The sequence below is a fragment of the Corythoichthys intestinalis genome, chromosome 5 (assembly GCF_030265065.1).
Source record: "Corythoichthys intestinalis isolate RoL2023-P3 chromosome 5, ASM3026506v1, whole genome shotgun sequence".
Classification (NCBI taxonomy): Eukaryota; Metazoa; Chordata; class Actinopteri; order Syngnathiformes; family Syngnathidae; genus Corythoichthys; species Corythoichthys intestinalis.
Window position 1 is genome coordinate 31,036,386 of NC_080399.1, and position 17,050 is coordinate 31,053,435.

The 17,050-nt window shown below is 38.6% G+C and overlaps 3 protein-coding genes across 4 annotated transcripts in view; 1 reads left to right on the forward strand and 2 right to left on the reverse strand.

Moving 5' to 3' along the window:
• Nucleotides 1-618: 618 nt before the first annotated feature.
• LOC130916105 (cholesterol side-chain cleavage enzyme, mitochondrial) lies at nt 619-3,446 on the reverse strand. The gene is made up of 9 exons (XM_057836535.1): nt 2,957-3,446; nt 2,564-2,719; nt 2,277-2,476; nt 1,999-2,202; nt 1,734-1,894; nt 1,483-1,649; nt 1,320-1,398; nt 1,004-1,195; nt 619-920 (listed from the first exon to the last, which is right to left on the reverse strand). The coding sequence occupies exons 1-9, from the start codon at nt 3,226-3,228 to the stop codon at nt 801-803; spliced, it is 1,551 nt and encodes a 516-aa protein (XP_057692518.1). The 5' UTR covers nt 3,229-3,446; the 3' UTR covers nt 619-800.
• A 118-nt stretch (nt 3,447-3,564) lies between these two features.
• Nucleotides 3,565-5,907, reverse strand: stoml1 (stomatin (EPB72)-like 1). 2 transcript variants are annotated; one of them, XM_057836537.1, is made up of 7 exons: nt 5,626-5,907; nt 5,292-5,398; nt 5,069-5,218; nt 4,524-4,727; nt 4,247-4,448; nt 3,971-4,165; nt 3,565-3,883 (listed from the first exon to the last, which is right to left on the reverse strand). In XM_057836537.1, the coding sequence occupies exons 1-7, from the start codon at nt 5,780-5,782 to the stop codon at nt 3,687-3,689; spliced, it is 1,212 nt and encodes a 403-aa protein (XP_057692520.1). In that variant the 5' UTR covers nt 5,783-5,907; the 3' UTR covers nt 3,565-3,686. The 2 variants fall into 2 exon arrangements, with proteins under 2 accessions (XP_057692520.1, XP_057692519.1); XM_057836536.1 differs by having other exon boundaries at nt 3,971-4,448.
• A 4,996-nt stretch (nt 5,908-10,903) lies between these two features.
• arih1 (ariadne ubiquitin-conjugating enzyme E2 binding protein homolog 1 (Drosophila)) overlaps nt 10,904-17,050 on the forward strand; it is a 39,130-nt gene continuing 32,983 nt past the window's right edge. The window contains exons 1-3 of the mRNA XM_057835719.1: nt 10,904-11,405; nt 14,915-14,982; nt 15,087-15,234. Coding sequence (XP_057691702.1) covers nt 11,118-11,405; nt 14,915-14,982; nt 15,087-15,234 — 504 coding nt within the window. The 5' untranslated portion in view covers nt 10,904-11,117. The remainder of the gene's footprint in view (nt 11,406-14,914; nt 14,983-15,086; nt 15,235-17,050) is intronic.

Consider the following 17,050-nt stretch of genomic DNA (forward strand, 5'->3'; position numbering starts at 1 on the left):
AAAATAATTTTTTTTTGTTTGAAGCGACTTAATTTTTGATTGAATAATAAAGACACAAATGTCCTAGCCAAAATGTGGTCCAAACGCAAAATGACATGACTTCAATCAAAAATGGTGTTTCAATCAAAAAAAAAAACTTGACTTAAATCCAAAAAACAAAATTTCAACCAAAGAAAAATAGTTTTCAAATATATTTTTTTGAGTTTCAAATTTATTTTTGCATTCAAACACATTTTTTTTTTGATTGAAGAGACGTTTTCTTCGATTGAAAATATATATTTTGATTGAAGCAACTTTTTATTTAATTAAAGCAACTTTTTTTTGGATTGAATAATAAAGACACAAATCTACCTCCATAATTTTCTGGCATTAGAGTAGAGAAATGAGCTGATAACACAGTTGAGTTGAGCATCTTAATTAAATGTTGAATTTCTCTACGAGATGTCTTATTGGCCTGCAAGGCAAATGGAAACAGGAACCCAAACAAATTGCACATGACATCAAACAATTGTTATTCAGTAATTGGGACACAAGAAATCATATCATGAGAATAACGTGTGTGTCATTTTCAGTATTTTATTTGCTCGTGGTTTGATAAAATACACTTGCAATGCACCTTAAATTAAGTTTCTGTATCTTTTTGCCCACTGTTATGTTGTACTCAAACACGTCCATCCATACTTTGTTCAATAAGCCTCTGAATTAAATTTTTCACCTTTTAAGAAAATCCTGAGGTAATTTATAAATGCATTAAGTGGTAAATATTGACAAACGTCACTTCATGTTGTGAGACGTCGTTATCAATTATTTTGCAAGGGCTTCAATGTTAATAAAATGGGCTTGTCTGGTAGAAGTATGAGCTCAAAGGTACTCTGCACATTCACGTGTCGCAGTTTTTCCACCCGGAAGTTCTCAAGCATCTGAACAGAGAGGAAGAAAACACAACTGTTCATACGGTATGTAATCCTATCAGAAAAGATGCTGATACTAGAGTGTAGCTCACGTGGATGAGAAAGATCTGCATCTCGGTCTCAGCTATTCTGCGTCCGATACATTGGCGCGGGCCAAAACCGAAGCTCAGGCTGCGAAAGTAGTGGGTCTCAGTCCGGAGCCAGCGAGAAGGTTGATATTGTTCTGGACGAGAAAACACCTTAGGGTCCCTCCCCATTGCGTAGAGCCCCAACTGCACCAGTGTCTGACACATGACATAAAAGTTCCAAGACTAGTGTCACAAAAGACAAGTACAAACTCCAAATTTCATTTTTAATAAGATAAGCCAGCATTTTTTCAAAGAGATTTTGTCACATATCATAAATTACCCCGGCTGGAATGTGATAATTCTGAATAATGATGTCCTCTGCTGTGTATCTTTGCAAACTCACTGCAACTGGATGTAACCTCGAAGGATACAAGAATACAAGAATTTAAGGGTTTATTCTGTATGCAAAATACTGACACTGTATTTGCCAAGATTTTGTTTACCTTAGTGTTTCCTTCAACGCTCCTTTGACCAAAGGAATCTTCTTCAGCATTTCCACAATGTCTCCTTGGCTCTGTGCTCTAGCAGATAACACCTCAGCCCTGAGTTCCTCCTGAAGGTTAGGATGTCTGGCCAGCTCGTATAACGTCCACAGCAATGTGATAGAGGTCTTAAAAATACAACACACATACAGGTTGACCACATCAACACAGTGGATATCTTCTGAAATGTTCTTGTTTGGACTTTTGATTACCGTATCAACCCCCCCAGCCATTAACTCCGTGACACTGGCCTTGATGTCTTCAATAGACAGCTTGTCCAGCATGAGCAGGCTGGCCAGAACTCCAGGGTATTTTTTGGTGTGACCGCTGTCCCTACGTAACTGTCTGTAAATGTTCTGGATGCAGCGGTCAGCTGAGGAGGAAAAGCACATTATATATATATATATATATATATATATATATATATATATATATATATATATTAACCTGTCACATGCTATCCTAAGAGCATCGTACCTTGGTTAAAGATTACATCCCAAGCATCCACGTGGTCCCGCCACACTTTAGCTCCAATTCTTTTGAGGAGAGCCGGAGGTATGTATAACATTGGTGAGGTTGTCTTGAACATGAGGGTGATGGAGTCAATGAAATGCTGAACCTCTGGATCAATGTAGTCCAGCATCAGGCCCAGACGTTCCCCGTATAGCACTGTGCTCACCGCTAGGTAGAAGGGAACAAATGGTCACAATCGTAATCACAGTCCACCCAATTTGTATATGACGATGCAATCTCACACTCTAATGCATATTTGAAGAGTTCTTGGGAGAGGTCTGTTGTCCACTTGTTTTGTCCGCTGTGTTCTATCTTCTTGTGGACTCTGGCCACAAAGTCATGACCCACTTCATCCAGCAAGGGCACAAAGTTGCCCAGCATCTTTGGGGAGATAACCTCCTTGTTGAGGATGACCCTGTTTGACCTCCACTCTGGCCCGTTCCTGATGGATAATAGATCCATATTAAAATTACAAGAGTCCAAACAACTGGTAGCTAAATGCGTAGACGTAAGGAAAAGAAAAACAGACTTCAGTAAAACTCCATATTTACGATTCCTGTAGTCTCTATATGAGGTCCAGGCTTCCACTTTCAGTCTTTTGGGATAAGAACCCTCTGCTTTGAACAGAATGGCAGCATCTTCTGGGTTGATGATATTCACACTTTCATAATATCCTACTTTTTCTCTGACATTCAAGATGAGAGAGGGGACAAGAGTCATATGAGCAACATAATTTATGTAATAGAAGATAATACTTTTGTAGTAGCCAAGCAACACTGTTACATGCCTTGCTCAAGGGCACATTAGCCAAATTTGGATTTGGAGAAATCTGAATTCTTGCTGTACAATACTGAAACCAATAACCTAGTTCCAAGTTGTTGACAATTTCTCCTCATATTTTATGCAATCTGTTAATCCATACCTGTAAATGGGTCCAAAAGTATTGAAATTCTGCATCATAATCCGGTGAAGGTTTTTGAAGCCATCTAGCTTCCAGAAATTGTACAGGTTGGCAATGCCGTTCTTCCACAACCCGGGAATCTCGCTGTAGGGTTTGATGATACTGCCGCTCTCACCGAACGCCTGTCTGACCATTGGTACGCTGCTGCTTCTGCGGGTGCCCGATGCCATTAGCTCATCCAGGCAGCTCACAGGATGCACAGGGAGCCCACGCCTCAAACTTAACCTGGCCATTCCTGCAACTCAACTTTTCTGGCTGCTTTGTCAAAAGCAGCAGGTTAAAGAGCTGGAGGCTGGTTTAAGTAGTTTTCTCCACCCACTTGCTCTCAAGGCTCCCAAAAGTTGCATCATATACTGGCGATACACTGCAGCCTTAGATTGCCCTAGACAGCTGCGTTTTTTAGACTGTATTTACTGTATGTAATTGAACAAGGAATGATGCAGTTTTAAAGCATTACTTTTGTACACTCGTCTACACCTCTTAACAGTTCTGTTAAAGAAAAAAATAAACCAGGTTTAGAAGAAATTCATTTATCGCGAGAGTATCAGTGCAAACAATAAAAAACGGAGTTCTCATCAAAGTAAAATTTTAATAAATAATTCATACTCATTGGCAGCCATTCACAGTAATAGACATACTGCCAGCCCCTCAGTGTTCAAACAAAATTGGATGTCTATGACGAGTTGAAATATTATTTTCTAAGCAGCTTAATGAGCTCCTCCAACTTCATAGCAGTCTGAATATCCCCCAGAATTTGAAGTCTCCCACTGCTGTAGGCCGCAAATGGCTGCAGTCTTCCCTGAAACATGGCCAGAAGGTCATCGTCGCACATTTTCAGCGTTACATCTGGCTGGCTGCACAGTGATCCGGATCCAGCAGACCCATGACCTAGACAATACACACAGCGCGACTTGTTGATAATATGTGCAGCTTTATTTCTTTCATATGACTGAACACATTTTCTGTGTGGTTCACCTTGACTTAAATCCACATAGTAAGTCTGTTGTTGTGACTCTCCTGAGCTTATTTCAAATTGGAAGCAGGCGCCGACATGTTTCACCAAAGTTTCAGATAGAACCAACTGGATAGCGTGTAGGAGCTCTTCAATAGAATTGATTGTGGCCATCTCATGGATGCCACTCTTCTCATCTACAAATGTTACAGTGCTTTCTACAGCGGGATAAGACAGTGTTAAACAACATGTCTTCAATGAGGGCAGCACCCTAACTTGGTGTGAGCATGAGGCCTTACCTTGCTGAGGCTGCAAGCTTTGGCTCATAAAGTGCATGGCCAACTGCTGAAGGGGGCCTGCGAGGCCCTCTAGTCCGGGTAAAGAGGGAGGAACGAGAGGCCCTCGGTGTCCTTCCTCCGGGGCTTTGAGAAGAGAACCTGGGGTGAGTTCTACCCTGTCTATTTCTAGCCCCCAAGGCCGAGTCATCTCATTTATGTCTATCTGTGGACGGTAGGAGAGCATTAAACCTGAGCATGAACCAGACGAAAGGAACTCTCATGTTAAGAGATGTCTTACGCCAAGATATTCTCCCAGTTTCACTCTCTCTGTTTGGATTTCTTTGACCGTCTTCTTAGAAAGGCTGTGAGTTAAAGCATTCTGCGCTGTCATTCTGGTTGAAGCATTTAGGTCCTGGACTGACACCACTGATAAAACAGGATTCCAGATCCTGAATTGAATGTCTGCTCCCACAGCAAAGAGGCCACCATCCCTGGTATGTACCTTTAATAAAAAGAGACTGGAAAAATTAAAATGCACAGGAAAGATCAGTACTCATTGACTGCCCCCTGTTGGACAAAGTTAATGGCACTAAAATCGTTCAATGACACCCATCCATCCCAGGTAAAATGAATTAGATGTCTGTCCAAGTAAACAGCAGTGAATGAGTTAATATGACTCTACTATTATTATTATTACAATATATAGTATTATATAATTATATAATATTATGATATAATCGACTATTGTATTGCATTGTATAAAAGCATAATAATGGATTACATCCAAATAGAATGCAAAAAAATAAAGAGCACAGTTCTTCTATGTCACTACAACTGGTTTACCTGACAGGGAGGTATATTGAAAGCACGTGTGCGCAGGTCAACCCGCTGCCACTGGTCAATGAGGGGCAGCACTAGGACAATGCCAGGACCTTTTGGAGGACAGATACGGCCCAAGCGAAACACAACTACCCTCTGGTAGTTTGGTACAGTCTGCAAGCATGATTCAGATGGTCACAACTAACATGAGGTAAACACTTCAGCTGTATGGTGATAACTGGCTTACTTTTAATACAAACCATCCAGTTATTGGAAAGCTTATAAAAGTGAATATGTAGACGAGGAAGGTGACAATTATATTACAAACCCATGACACCCATCCCTGGGAGGTATCTACAAGACAGAAAGAAAAAACGTTGCAGAAAAACATTTTGGCAAAGATCAATATATATTTATATATTTTTTATTTATTTATTTTAAGTGTGTAGAACTGCATCACCGCAATATTTGTACTTAACAGTAAGTTGTCTTATCTTAGTACTACTGTACTGTAGTGTACTGTACAGTACCTACTGTCTTATACAGTAGTACAGTGTACCTAAAAGGGTTACGTCACCTACCATTGAAATGGTTTTCAGAAACATTTGGGATGTAATCAAAGGAAAGTCCTTTATGGTAGCCTCTTTGTGAAAAGGTGTCGGCGGATACATATAGTCCAGGAGACCGCGATGCGTTCGGGTCTTTCTGAGGAAGAAGCATGTAGGATTTCCCAAACATTGTCAATTTAAATATATTCACTAGATGAAAACTAAAACATTTACAACCTAAAAGGGGTGTTTTAATGGCTCAGGTTTCGGTTAGCTCATGTTGCTAACTGGTACTACTTCCGTGGTTTTCTCAAATTTCTTCTTCGTGGCGAGAAAAAGCTACAGTTGAACCCACCTGGCGTCTTGTAGTTGTTACACCTCTTCTCACCCTCGCCAATTAAACACGCTTAGATGGAAAAAGCAGAAAGGGTTTGTTCATTTTTTTTATTTTATTTTATTTTTTTATGTATTTCTTTACGACTAATAAGGTATGCGTTTTTGGAAAATAACATTGAACTACATTAATAAAATAAAATTTTTAAAAAACTGTAAACAAATTATGTTAGTTCCTAATATTTTTTTTCTTTAAGTCACAACCCACATAGCAGACCGACATTAGCATCAGTATGGTTGACATCGAAATTTTCGACGACAAGTGTAATTGCAGGAAATTGACTTTCCTATATATATGTATGTATGTATGTATGTATGTATGTATGTATGTATGTATGTATGTATGTATGTATGTATGTATGTATGTATGTATGTATGTATGTATGTATGTCTTAAAGCAATAAAACCAACAAAAATGAATGAAATGAACAAAAAATATATATTTTTATAATGGACCCAAAATTATTTTTCGAACAGTTCATGTGACTAGCACCTTAGGCGGTCATTTGCTTAGCATATAATTTTCAAAAAATCAAAAATTAGGGGAGGGCAATTTTATTTGTCAAATGATTTTTTTCTTTGAAAATATTTTTTTGGATTGAAGCAACTTTTTGGGGGATTGAATGATTTAGACACAAATGTCCTACCCATAATATGGCCCGAACACAAAAAGGATTGCGTCAATCCCAAAAAACTTTTTCAATGAAAAATTATGTTTGAAAAGGTAAAAAAAGTGTTCAAAGGCAAATTTTTCAATCTCAAATATTTTTTCGCTTTCAAAAACGTTTTTCTATGATTGAAATTTTTCAATCAAACCTTAATCAAAAAAGTTGCTCCAGTCAAAAAAAAACTTGACTCCAATCAAATAAAAAATAATAGCTTTCACATGCATTTTTTTTATTTAAAATTTATTTTTGCATTCAAACGCTTTTTTTTTTTTTTTTTTTTGACTAAAGCGACTTTTTTTTTAATTGAAAATATATTTTTTGATTGAAGCAACTTTTATTTATCGAAGCAACTTTTTTTTTTTGATTGAATAATAACGACACGAATCTACCTCCATATGGCTCCGCCCAGGGGATACAATTTTTGACTAGGGTAATGACATTGGCACGACACCGGCGGGCGTCCCACATTCAGTGGATGACGATCTTAGCTAAAAGTATTGCCTAAGCCATTTGATTTAGAATTCCCCTCAAGAATGATGGGAAACAAAAAACGCCCATTGTCAACTTATTACAATAACTATTCTTGTAAATTAATTTTATTGCTGACACTGCGTTACATGTTTTGCCCTCCCCTGCCCCAAGAGTCAAACTCCGCCTATGGTTGATGAACTAATGTTGAAAAATAGTATAGCTTTATGATTGACCGGGAAATATGATTGAAAAGTCATTGAATCATGGATGAGCGGGCGTTTTGGTTGAAAACATAACAGTGATTCAGCGTTGTTCCAATATTATTAATAATCGAAATGACATTTAGGTTTTGTAAGGATTTCAACATTGAAACAACATTAATTTAGGGTTCAAAAGTGACATTGATTCAACGATATAAGATGGACAGCGGAATGTTGATCCAACATCTTTTCAACGTCAGTCTGCTATCTGGGAACATATCTGTTTTGTCTTTTATTTCTTAGAGCTTTAACCGTAGCTGTCTGCAGTCCACTAGTTTGCTTGTTGTATAAATGCATCTGCATTAAATGGAATTTAATCTGGTATAGTTTGGTACATTTGTTTGCATGTTTTGTGAAAATGCATTTTCTGTCCTGCTTTCCTCACACTGGTGTGATTGATATTGTACTTGAAAACGTCACATAACAGTTTATATATTGCAGGTAGTCCTTTGAAAGAATAGCTAGAATATCCCTGTGCAAAAGGAGTAAAATTGCCAAAACCTCTAGCTTTTTGTGCTGACTGAAATGAAATCACTTTAGAGGCTCATTTCTCCTGGCACTTTGATGCCGATGGGGGGCACAGACATACTGACTCAGCAACACTGGCCCTGCCTATTCCCCACCTGCTTTGGGTCTTTGAGGTTGTTTATGTCTGCAAAAACATCTCTCCTGAACATCCTCTGACAGACAGGACTAGTCTGCCCTGCCCTGGCTGGAGTGACATGAGAACCTAAAATCAATGAGTGCACACCAAGTGTCTTGGCCATGAATAGGTTTATCTGCTGCGTAGTTTAATTAATTCATTTATTTATGTGGTTGTTTGCCCATGTATTTATTCATATTAGGTCAGGTACAAGAGATAGACAGATTTGTTTATAGAGCTATGCTATAAACTGTCATTTTGGAAGCTATCATCATCATAATGTTTTGTTTCATCATTTCTCATTCATTAATTTATTTTACTTTTTTGCTAAGCTCGCTTAAACACTGTTTTTGTGTTTGTGTCTGTGTGTGGGTGGGTGTTTACTTATTTATTTTTTGTTTTTTTTTTTCTTAATAAACTCGCTTATTCACTGCTTTTGTACTTGGGCCAAACCCTGCATGATATAAAAGTAGTACTTGAGCGTCACCTTGTGGTAAATTGATGCCAAAGGCCAAGGTGGAAAACAGCAGATAACCATTTTATATGTGGACAGCCAGCACCAGCAGTCCTTTAAAAAGTTTTTTTTGGGGTAGTGCTTCATCATTTGTCCGCAGATTTTTGCTTTTCGCAGCTGAGCTTGGTTATAAAAAATAATTTACCATCATAGGGGCGTCGACATAAATCAGTGTAGTCTGCCGAATGTACGATCATCTTTTTCTTATTGTTTTCACGTGTTTCTTTGTATTTGTTTTAAAAGTGATTAGTAAATAGTGAGTAAAAGTGAAATAAGCTCTCAGAACCCACCAACGTTAAGCTTTATATGACACCTGGAATTTTTATTACTGTTGTTACATGACAGATTTTACAACTGCGTGGCAATGTGTTTTTAGAATTCTTAGTTTTCTCCAAAAAATGGTTAAACTATTTGTGCATGTGCTCTTTGTGCAGATATATTTTGATAATTATCACACCAAGGACGTAAGTTTGCATAGGGACGGTAGGGCATAACACTACCAACTTTTCAGGATGTTCAAATTGTACCCACCAACCTTTAAGCAACCTTAGATGCAATATGTAAAGAGTTCAGTTGTAGACCTTAGATGCAATATATAAAGAGTTCAGTTGTAGAGATAACTTAGATTGTCTTCCCATATGTTGTCAGGATATAATTGATCATACCATTATTAAGTGAATTATTGTATTATGTTCAAACTTACATTTACCCCTTTTCACTTGCTGAATGCGCCGGTCCCCAACCCCCCAAACGCACATTTGATTGGCTGATGACTTGACCCACCACCGACACACGCACGCACGCTCACTGACACAGCCCCGACAGAAATGCATGTCAACATCATGCCGACTCCTCCGCCCCCTTTGAACACAAGGGATATTAGAGATTTTTTTTGGGCCAGCAGCAGCCACTGTGATTTAAAAAGACGTCAATCAATGTTGTGGAGGTGGGAAATACACCACTAATTTTGCTACTGAAAGTACGACCTGCATCAGCATTAGCATAACATTAAACTGTGTGAACTTGCTTACCTGCAAAACTCGAGTAGGAAGCTGCTTGGAAGTGTCTTTCTGTTTGTGTTTTCTACTGTTACCGTTAATTAAAATGTGAGAAATGTAGTGAACTCTGCTGGAAAAATAAAATAAACCCAGAAAAACGTGAGCAAGAAGCTGCTTAGAGAGAGACGGATGCTGCATACCTCATATGTTGCTCACACAACACAACATACACGCAACATAATCATAATGAACTGTGTACATATAAAAAAGTTTTGGGATGCCACGAGCTTCTCACACTAGCGTTGCGATCAACTGGTCGATCGTGATCGACGTAATGAGCACCCCTTATTTAGCATATCAATTAATTAGGTTCATATTCATGAGAAATGTAGCCCTGACCTCCGTTCACCCAAACTGTTTTGTCTTATTAATGTCCCATCCGGAGCAAAAAATTGTACATGCAGGTTATGCTGTTATATCGTCCCTCCCAATTTTGAGACCAAACCTACACCCTTGAATCACACACTTTACAATCAATTTATGCACACATTTAACCCTCTCATGTTCGAATTATTACTTTTTTCTTACATGTTTTTATCATCCTTATATAGGACAGGGCCACTCACGTGGCCTCTGGGCCAATTGCAGTCCGTGGGATAATATTTGCGGTCCCCAGTTGACATCCAGTTGTGGTATCAGTGTTGCCTGCATGTATCTTGCGATGGGCAATGAAACAATTTACAAACAGTTTTAAATAAATTTAATTATTTAATTGAATATTCCATTGTTGGGGAGGAGTCATTTATTTAACTGGTAATAAAAAAGAATTTTAAAAAATACAAAAAAAGTAAGTAATAAAACAAAGAATACATAATTGTAAATAAAAATCAATATGATTTTTTTTTTGTGTGTGTGTGATCTCACATAGCTTAACTCTTTGGCTGCCATTGACGGCAATAGACGTCAAATCAAATTTAACTGGGATGGGTCGAATGTCGATGATTCCTCGCGCCCGACTTTCACTACTATCTTGCTGGCAAGTGGAAAAGCTGTAAAAGCCTTGGATGTTCTCCGTTGTAGGTGTATCCCTTTGCGATCATTTGAAAAGACGCTGCACCCATAAAACAATAACCTCTGCCATATATGCGTTTAAAATTTATTCTGCAGACATTTTTAATTCCAAACAGAATTATTAAAAATAATTACAGTTCTGTCCAGTAGAGAGCAGATTTAAAGCTTGACGTAATTTTGAATTGGACTCTAAATTAGTGTCCGAATAGGTCTAACAATTTATAACGTGTTGCGGCAACGGGAAACGTTTCGTCACCTTGGGAAGGCTTTAATTAGGAACCGAGTATTTTTTTTCGTGGGTTCCTGTACAGTCCGTGTGACGTCAGCGCGTCGTCAATTTGTGACGCCGTGTCCCTTTGTTGGCTTAACAGCGGCGACGTTTTGTTGTTATTTTCGCAGCTGCCTGGAAAACAAGCTCGGATCACTTCGCCTCGCGAGCAACCGCGGCAACACTGTGTATATAGACCGCTAGGTGAGTTTGTCACAAGTTGATAAGCGCCCCTAGGAATGGACTCAGACGAGGGTTATAACTATGAATACGACGACGAAGAGGAGGAATGTAGCGACGAAAGCGCCGAAGAGGAGCCCGAGGACGAGACCCTGGAGCTCGGCGAGGTGGAGTTGGTCGATCCCGTCGTGGCCGCCGGAGAGCGGGACGAGTGCGGGGATACGGTGGGAGGCGGTCAAGGCCCCGGCGAGGAAGAAGAGGAGGACTACCGTTTTGAGGTTTTGACCGCTGAACAGATCCTCCAGCATATGGTGGAGTGCATCAAGGAGGTCAACGAGGTTATCCAGGTATGAATTTTGTCGTGTCATGGTCCAGAAAGACCGAGGTCCGGAGCCTCCGGGGCTCTTGATGACCCGTAAACAGGCCATGGTTGTTAGCTTAGCAATTAGCTCTCTTTCCTGGAGTAGTTTACTTGCTGGAAGTTGACAGGTTAGCCGGGGAGGGTACGAATACGTTTAAAGCGGACGTAATGCACAAGAGCACAATTTCATATGTGGTCCACATTAAACTATGGACATAACTGCACTTCCATCCAGGAAGTAGTCTAATCCCTGTTGAGAAGTTATTGCTAATGCTAGCTTGCTATTAGCCACCTTGCTCGCTAGAAATTCAGAAGTCGTGTTTTTTCCTTTTACCCAATAGGAAAATGCTCCATGCGTGAGACACTGCCTAACATAGCTGATTTGTTTCCCCCCTAATGTTACGCTATAAAGATAATTATTTAACTACAATGGAGTCAACGGTATTTTCAACACTTGTCGAAAAGCTTGGTCATCGAATTAGTTTTGTCAGTTGACTACATCTCAAGGATACCAAGGTTGATGTCGTTTTAGAAATCTATATTTTAGAGTGAGCGTTCGTGCAGAACGTCAGTTTGATGGTTCAATTTAATCATTTTGGAACAGGCAAGGTTTTCAGGAGAAACGTTGTGCAGTGGCACCTCTTCGTGATGTGGGCCTCCATTTGCTGTCTTGTACGACATGCCACACTTGGGAAAAACAACTGTGAAAGCTACCTTGGTTTTCACAAAAAGCGGCCTAACACCACCATACAATACTTTGAACACGTTAAATGTTTTCACCCGTTTGTTATTAACGCTTCTTCTTAATATGAACACAATACAAGCCGGTACTAAAGAATAAAATACTATTATAACATTGACTAAACAGACGAATTTAAGCATTATCTTAACATCTATTCCCCGCAATAATATTCTATCTTTGTATTTCTGCAGTGACCCACTAATACTAAAAAAATAAAAACACACCCAACTGTAACATGATCATAGATACTGTGTAATAAGTCATGTGGACATAAGACCTTTGCATTTCTCTTGACCATCTTGCTGTGTCGTGCAAATAAAAAAATAATATATATAAAATGAAAGTACTTAGTTAGCCATTACATCTTTTTGTAATCGAATTGGTAACTGAATTACACCTTTATATGCATAATTGGTTACCAGCAAAGGTAAATTGTAATTGTTACTTTTATGAAAAACTTTGGGAAAATGTAAAAATTACGATTTTTGAGTTGGTTATCCAGGCCATTAACACAACTGGCTAGCAGTTTCTAATGCTCGGTTATTATCCATTATGATTCATTTGTTAAGGTTGTGTGTTGTTTTCAGTGTTAATGGCAGCAAATTTTATAGAGGTGTGTGTTTATTGTGTTGTTATTCTATAACAAGGATGACTGGCCAACTGACTCACTTAACCTAAATACTGGGGAACTTGGACAGAGTGGTGGTGTTTAGAATATTTGATCGCAGTAAATGTAGAATTTCTATATAGCATCAATAAATTGGAATCGACTCTCGATTCTCACATATAGTGGGAACAGATGTATTCGAGTGCAGAGAAATCGGTTGTTTTCTGTCATTTACTTTAGTCTGATGTCAGTTTTCAATCTTTCAACCTCTGCCAAATCTGTTAAAACTACCATATATCAAGCTCACTAATATACTGCGTCTGTTACTGTTTTTCTGCAGTCATAGTGTTCAAGGTCCAAAATTAAAAGATATTTGCCAATGTTTGGAACCATTAGAGAGCCTTCTTTAACCTGGTTGTTGTTCCTGATTTTTCCCTCAGTCCTCACAAATTGCTACTTGTCTTTTGATGTGTGTGACTATGCCTTAAAACATTTGTGTGTCAACAAATGATGGAAATAATTTGACTTTCCGTCATCAAATATGTAAAGTAAGGCATTGTGTTGTTTGCCTGTATTGTTATGGCTGTTATTGTAAATGATAAATTAATCATGTCTTGCAAATACAGGGGGGTATCACAACAGGTAGATTTGCCATTTGTTTCTCTCATCACTGAATTTAGATTCTCGTGACAGGTGACACTCAGACATTTGACATAAGTCCCCACCACAATTTTTCATATATTCTTACTCCACAGTACATATCACTAACTACTAGTGAAGTTACTTTTTGTTGAGAGAAAACTAAGAATTCTAAAAACAAAATAAGTGGTTTATTTTACCACAATAAACCAGCTGAGTTGCAATTCTGTTTTTTTGTTTCACTTATGTCCTTATTACACTATGCCTACTAGCCCACAACACTTTCCGATCAACACTTGTCTATTGATTATGAATTCAGGTTGAATAGTCACTATTTCTCATACGGGGGTCCTCGGTGTATGACACTTCATACATGGCACCCAATGAACTTTCCAGTGGTTTAAGAATGCACTGTCATGTGATACAAGTCACATGGAGTGTTCAATTGTCATTGCCACACAGAGGAGGGTAAATAATACAACTAATGAATATTTTTTAATTAGAAATTGCAACATGTTTTTTGTGTGTGGGTGTGTAAAATTTCAAGGATACACTGATTAAAACGAAACCGGAATTATTTCACTTATTTTAAGGCAAGTGGTCATTTTCCGGTGACAAATGATGGCAAAGTTATGATCCCTCAAAACTGAAGAAAATGGACCCATTTATGGTTAGCCTGTTAATGCAAAGTCAACGGAGGCCAGATTTTGTGAGGTAAAAGGTTTCACAAGTTTCTTAATTTAATTCAATTGTGATTACATTTATAAGAAGAGTTGCTTTAAAGCCATAAAGCACCCTCCCCAAAAAGAGGAAAGCAGTGCCAAAAATTCTTAGGGCTGTGCAACAGTGAGTACACAACAAACCTAAGTGGTCTACAGTGGGAACTGAGTGTACCTAGCTACCTTGATCAAGTTCCAGGTAGCTAGGTATTTTAATAATTTTGTGTTTTCTTTCCCTCACCCTATTGAATATATAAAATTGTATTTGTCATGGCCAAAAATCACATGTTGAGAAAGAAATTAATGAGACAGTCCTTCCCGTTGCCATCTTTAGTTTTCAATCTCTTGTTTAGAAGCGGAAAATTGGTGACCTTTTTCATTGTTTTTTTGTTGATCACATACAATAGTTTTGGTACAAATATATTTACTCCAAGCATGACATGACTTCATAGGGCTGAACAACAATGTAAACCATGCACACCATATACTTTAAGCACCTTCAAATTACATGGTATGGGAAATGTATTGAGGTTTTTTCATTATTGATGATGTTTGGCATAGACCGTCTGGCTGCCTCAATGCTTGGGCAAGACACTGAACCCTAAATTACCTCTGGCTTGTCATTGTTAGAGATAAGTTGACATTATTGGGGCATGCTCTGTACTAATGTCTCGACAAGAGCGGTGGCTATGCTCAGAATGGAATGAAAGCCACTCTGAGTAGCAAAAACAGGTCTGTGAAAGTGAATAATAAGAAATAATTTTAATACCTGTCTTTGATTTCCCTAGAACCCTGCAACAATTACACGCATCCTCCTTAGTCACTTCAACTGGGATAAGGAAAAACTCATGGAGAGGTAATGAGACGCTATATTGTAATTAAGTCTTATTTTAATGTTCACGCCGGCATGACAAGTTGACTGAGATGTCGAGGTTCTTTCCTATTTATTTGTCTCCACAGGTATTTTGATGGTAACCTGGACAAGCTTTTCTCCGAGTGTCACGTCATCAACCCCAGCAAGAAGCCCAGGATTCGTCCTCCAATCAACACGAGATCATCAGCACAGGACATGCCATGTCAGATCTGCTATCTGAATTTCCCAAACTCTGTGAGTCATGAAAGTGATATGATGCATTGAGTGTTTAAGTGTCTTTAATCATAGCATTAGATATGCAATGGATCTATCGCTAAGCCACGACCTCCTGGAAAACTCAAGACAAATCAAGACTGTTGAATTCTCTCAGTGACAGTGACTGAATGAACGAATGATTAATGGATGATGGCGGGAGTTCAAATTCCTGAATTTGCACAGCTGGCAATAGACCTGTTTTTAAATTATTACTATTACTATTTAATAAATTTCGTTTAGAAGCAGAGAGAGGCGACCCTTACTATAATGAAGGCGAAATGCTACCAGTTGCTTAAAACTTGAAAACGAGAAACTCCACAAGCTGAATATTTACAGTGGTATGGAAAAGTATCTGAACCTTTTGGAATTTCTCTTATTTCTGCATAAAATCACCATTAAATGTGAGCTGATCTTTGTCAAAATCACACAGATGTAAAAACAGCGCCTGCTTTAACTAAAACCACCCAAACATTTATAGATTTTCATAGTTTAATGAGGATAGTATGCAAAAAATGACAGAAGGGGGAAAAATAAGTTAGTGAACCATTACATTTGATATTTTGTGGCCCCCCTTTGGCAGCAATAACTTCAGCCAGACGGTTCCTGTAGCTGCAGATCCGTCTGGCACATCGGTCAGGACTAATCTCGGCCCATTCTTCTCTACAAAACTGCTGTAGTTCAATCAAATTCCTGGGATGTCTGGCATGAATCACTGTCTTTAGGTCATGCCACAGCATTTCAATGGGGTTCAAGTCTGGACTTTGACTTGGCCACTCCAGAACGTGTATTTTGTTCTTTTGAAACCATCTTGAAGTCGATTTACTTCTGTGTTTTGGATCATTGTCTTGTTGCAGCATCCATCTTCTTTTTAGCTTCAGCTGTTTGACAGACGGCCTCAGGTTTTCCTGTAAAACCTCCTGATTAACTTTTGATTTCATTCTTCCATTAATGATTGCAAGTTGTCCAGGCCCTGAGGTAGCAAAACAGCCCCAAATCATGATACTCCCTTCACCATGCTTCACGGTGGGGATGAGGTGTTGATGTTGGTGAGTTGTTACATTTTTCCTCCAAACATGACGTGTGTTACTCCCAAACAATTCAAATTTGGTTTCATCAGTCCACAAAATATTTTGCCAAAACTTCTGTGGAGTGTTTAAGTGCCTTTTTGCGAACATTAAATGAGCAACAATGTTTTTTTAAACAGTAGTGGCTTCCTCCGTGGAGTCCTCCCATGAACACTATTCTTGGGCATAGTTTTAAATATAGTTGATGTGTGCACAGAGATATTAGACTGTGCCAGTGATTTCTGTCAGTCTTTAGCAGACATTTTAGGGTTCTTTTTTACCTCTGAGTATTCTGCGCTGAACTCTTGGCATCATCTTTGGTAGACGGCCACTATTTGGGAGAGAAGCAACAGTGTCAAACCCCCTCCATTTGTAGTCAACTTCTCTGACTGTCGATTGATGGACATCCAGACTTTTTGGGATGGTTTTGTATCCTTTTGCAGCTTTATACAAATCAACAATCCTTGATCGCAGGTCTTCAGACAGCTCTTTTGACCGAGCCATGATGCACAATGCTTCTCATCAAGACAATTCTCACCAGGTGTGTTTTATAGTGAGCAGGGCAGCTTTAAACCACTCATCAGTGATTGGGCACACACCTGATTTAAATTGTTTGATAAAAAAAAATGTTTCAAAAATGTTTTCAATTGCTCTTTAGGTCTCTTTAGGCAGAGGGTTAACATTTGATGGTTCAGATACTTTTTCATACCACTGTATCTCGCTATAATGTT

Coding starts and splice junctions, on each gene's coding strand:
- LOC130916105 (XM_057836535.1), bottom strand. CDS start 3,228: ATGGCCAGGTTAAGTTTGAGGCGTGGGCTCCCTGTGCATCCTGTGAGC. Junction 1,196..1,319: donor ATTATCACATTCCAGCCGGG/GTAATTTATGAT, acceptor GTCATGTGTCAG/ACACTGGTGCAGTTGGGGCT. Junction 921..1,003: donor TGCAGATCTTTCTCATCCAC/GTGAGCTACACT, acceptor CTCTCTGTTCAG/ATGCTTGAGAACTTCCGGGT.
- stoml1 (XM_057836536.1), bottom strand. CDS start 5,782: ATGTTTGGGAAATCCTACATGCTTCTTCCTCAGAAAGACCCGAACGCA. Junction 4,449..4,523: donor AACTGGGAGAATATCTTGGC/GTAAGACATCTC, acceptor TACCGTCCACAG/ATAGACATAAATGAGATGAC. Junction 3,884..3,970: donor CTATGTGGATTTAAGTCAAG/GTGAACCACACA, acceptor TGTATTGTCTAG/GTCATGGGTCTGCTGGATCC.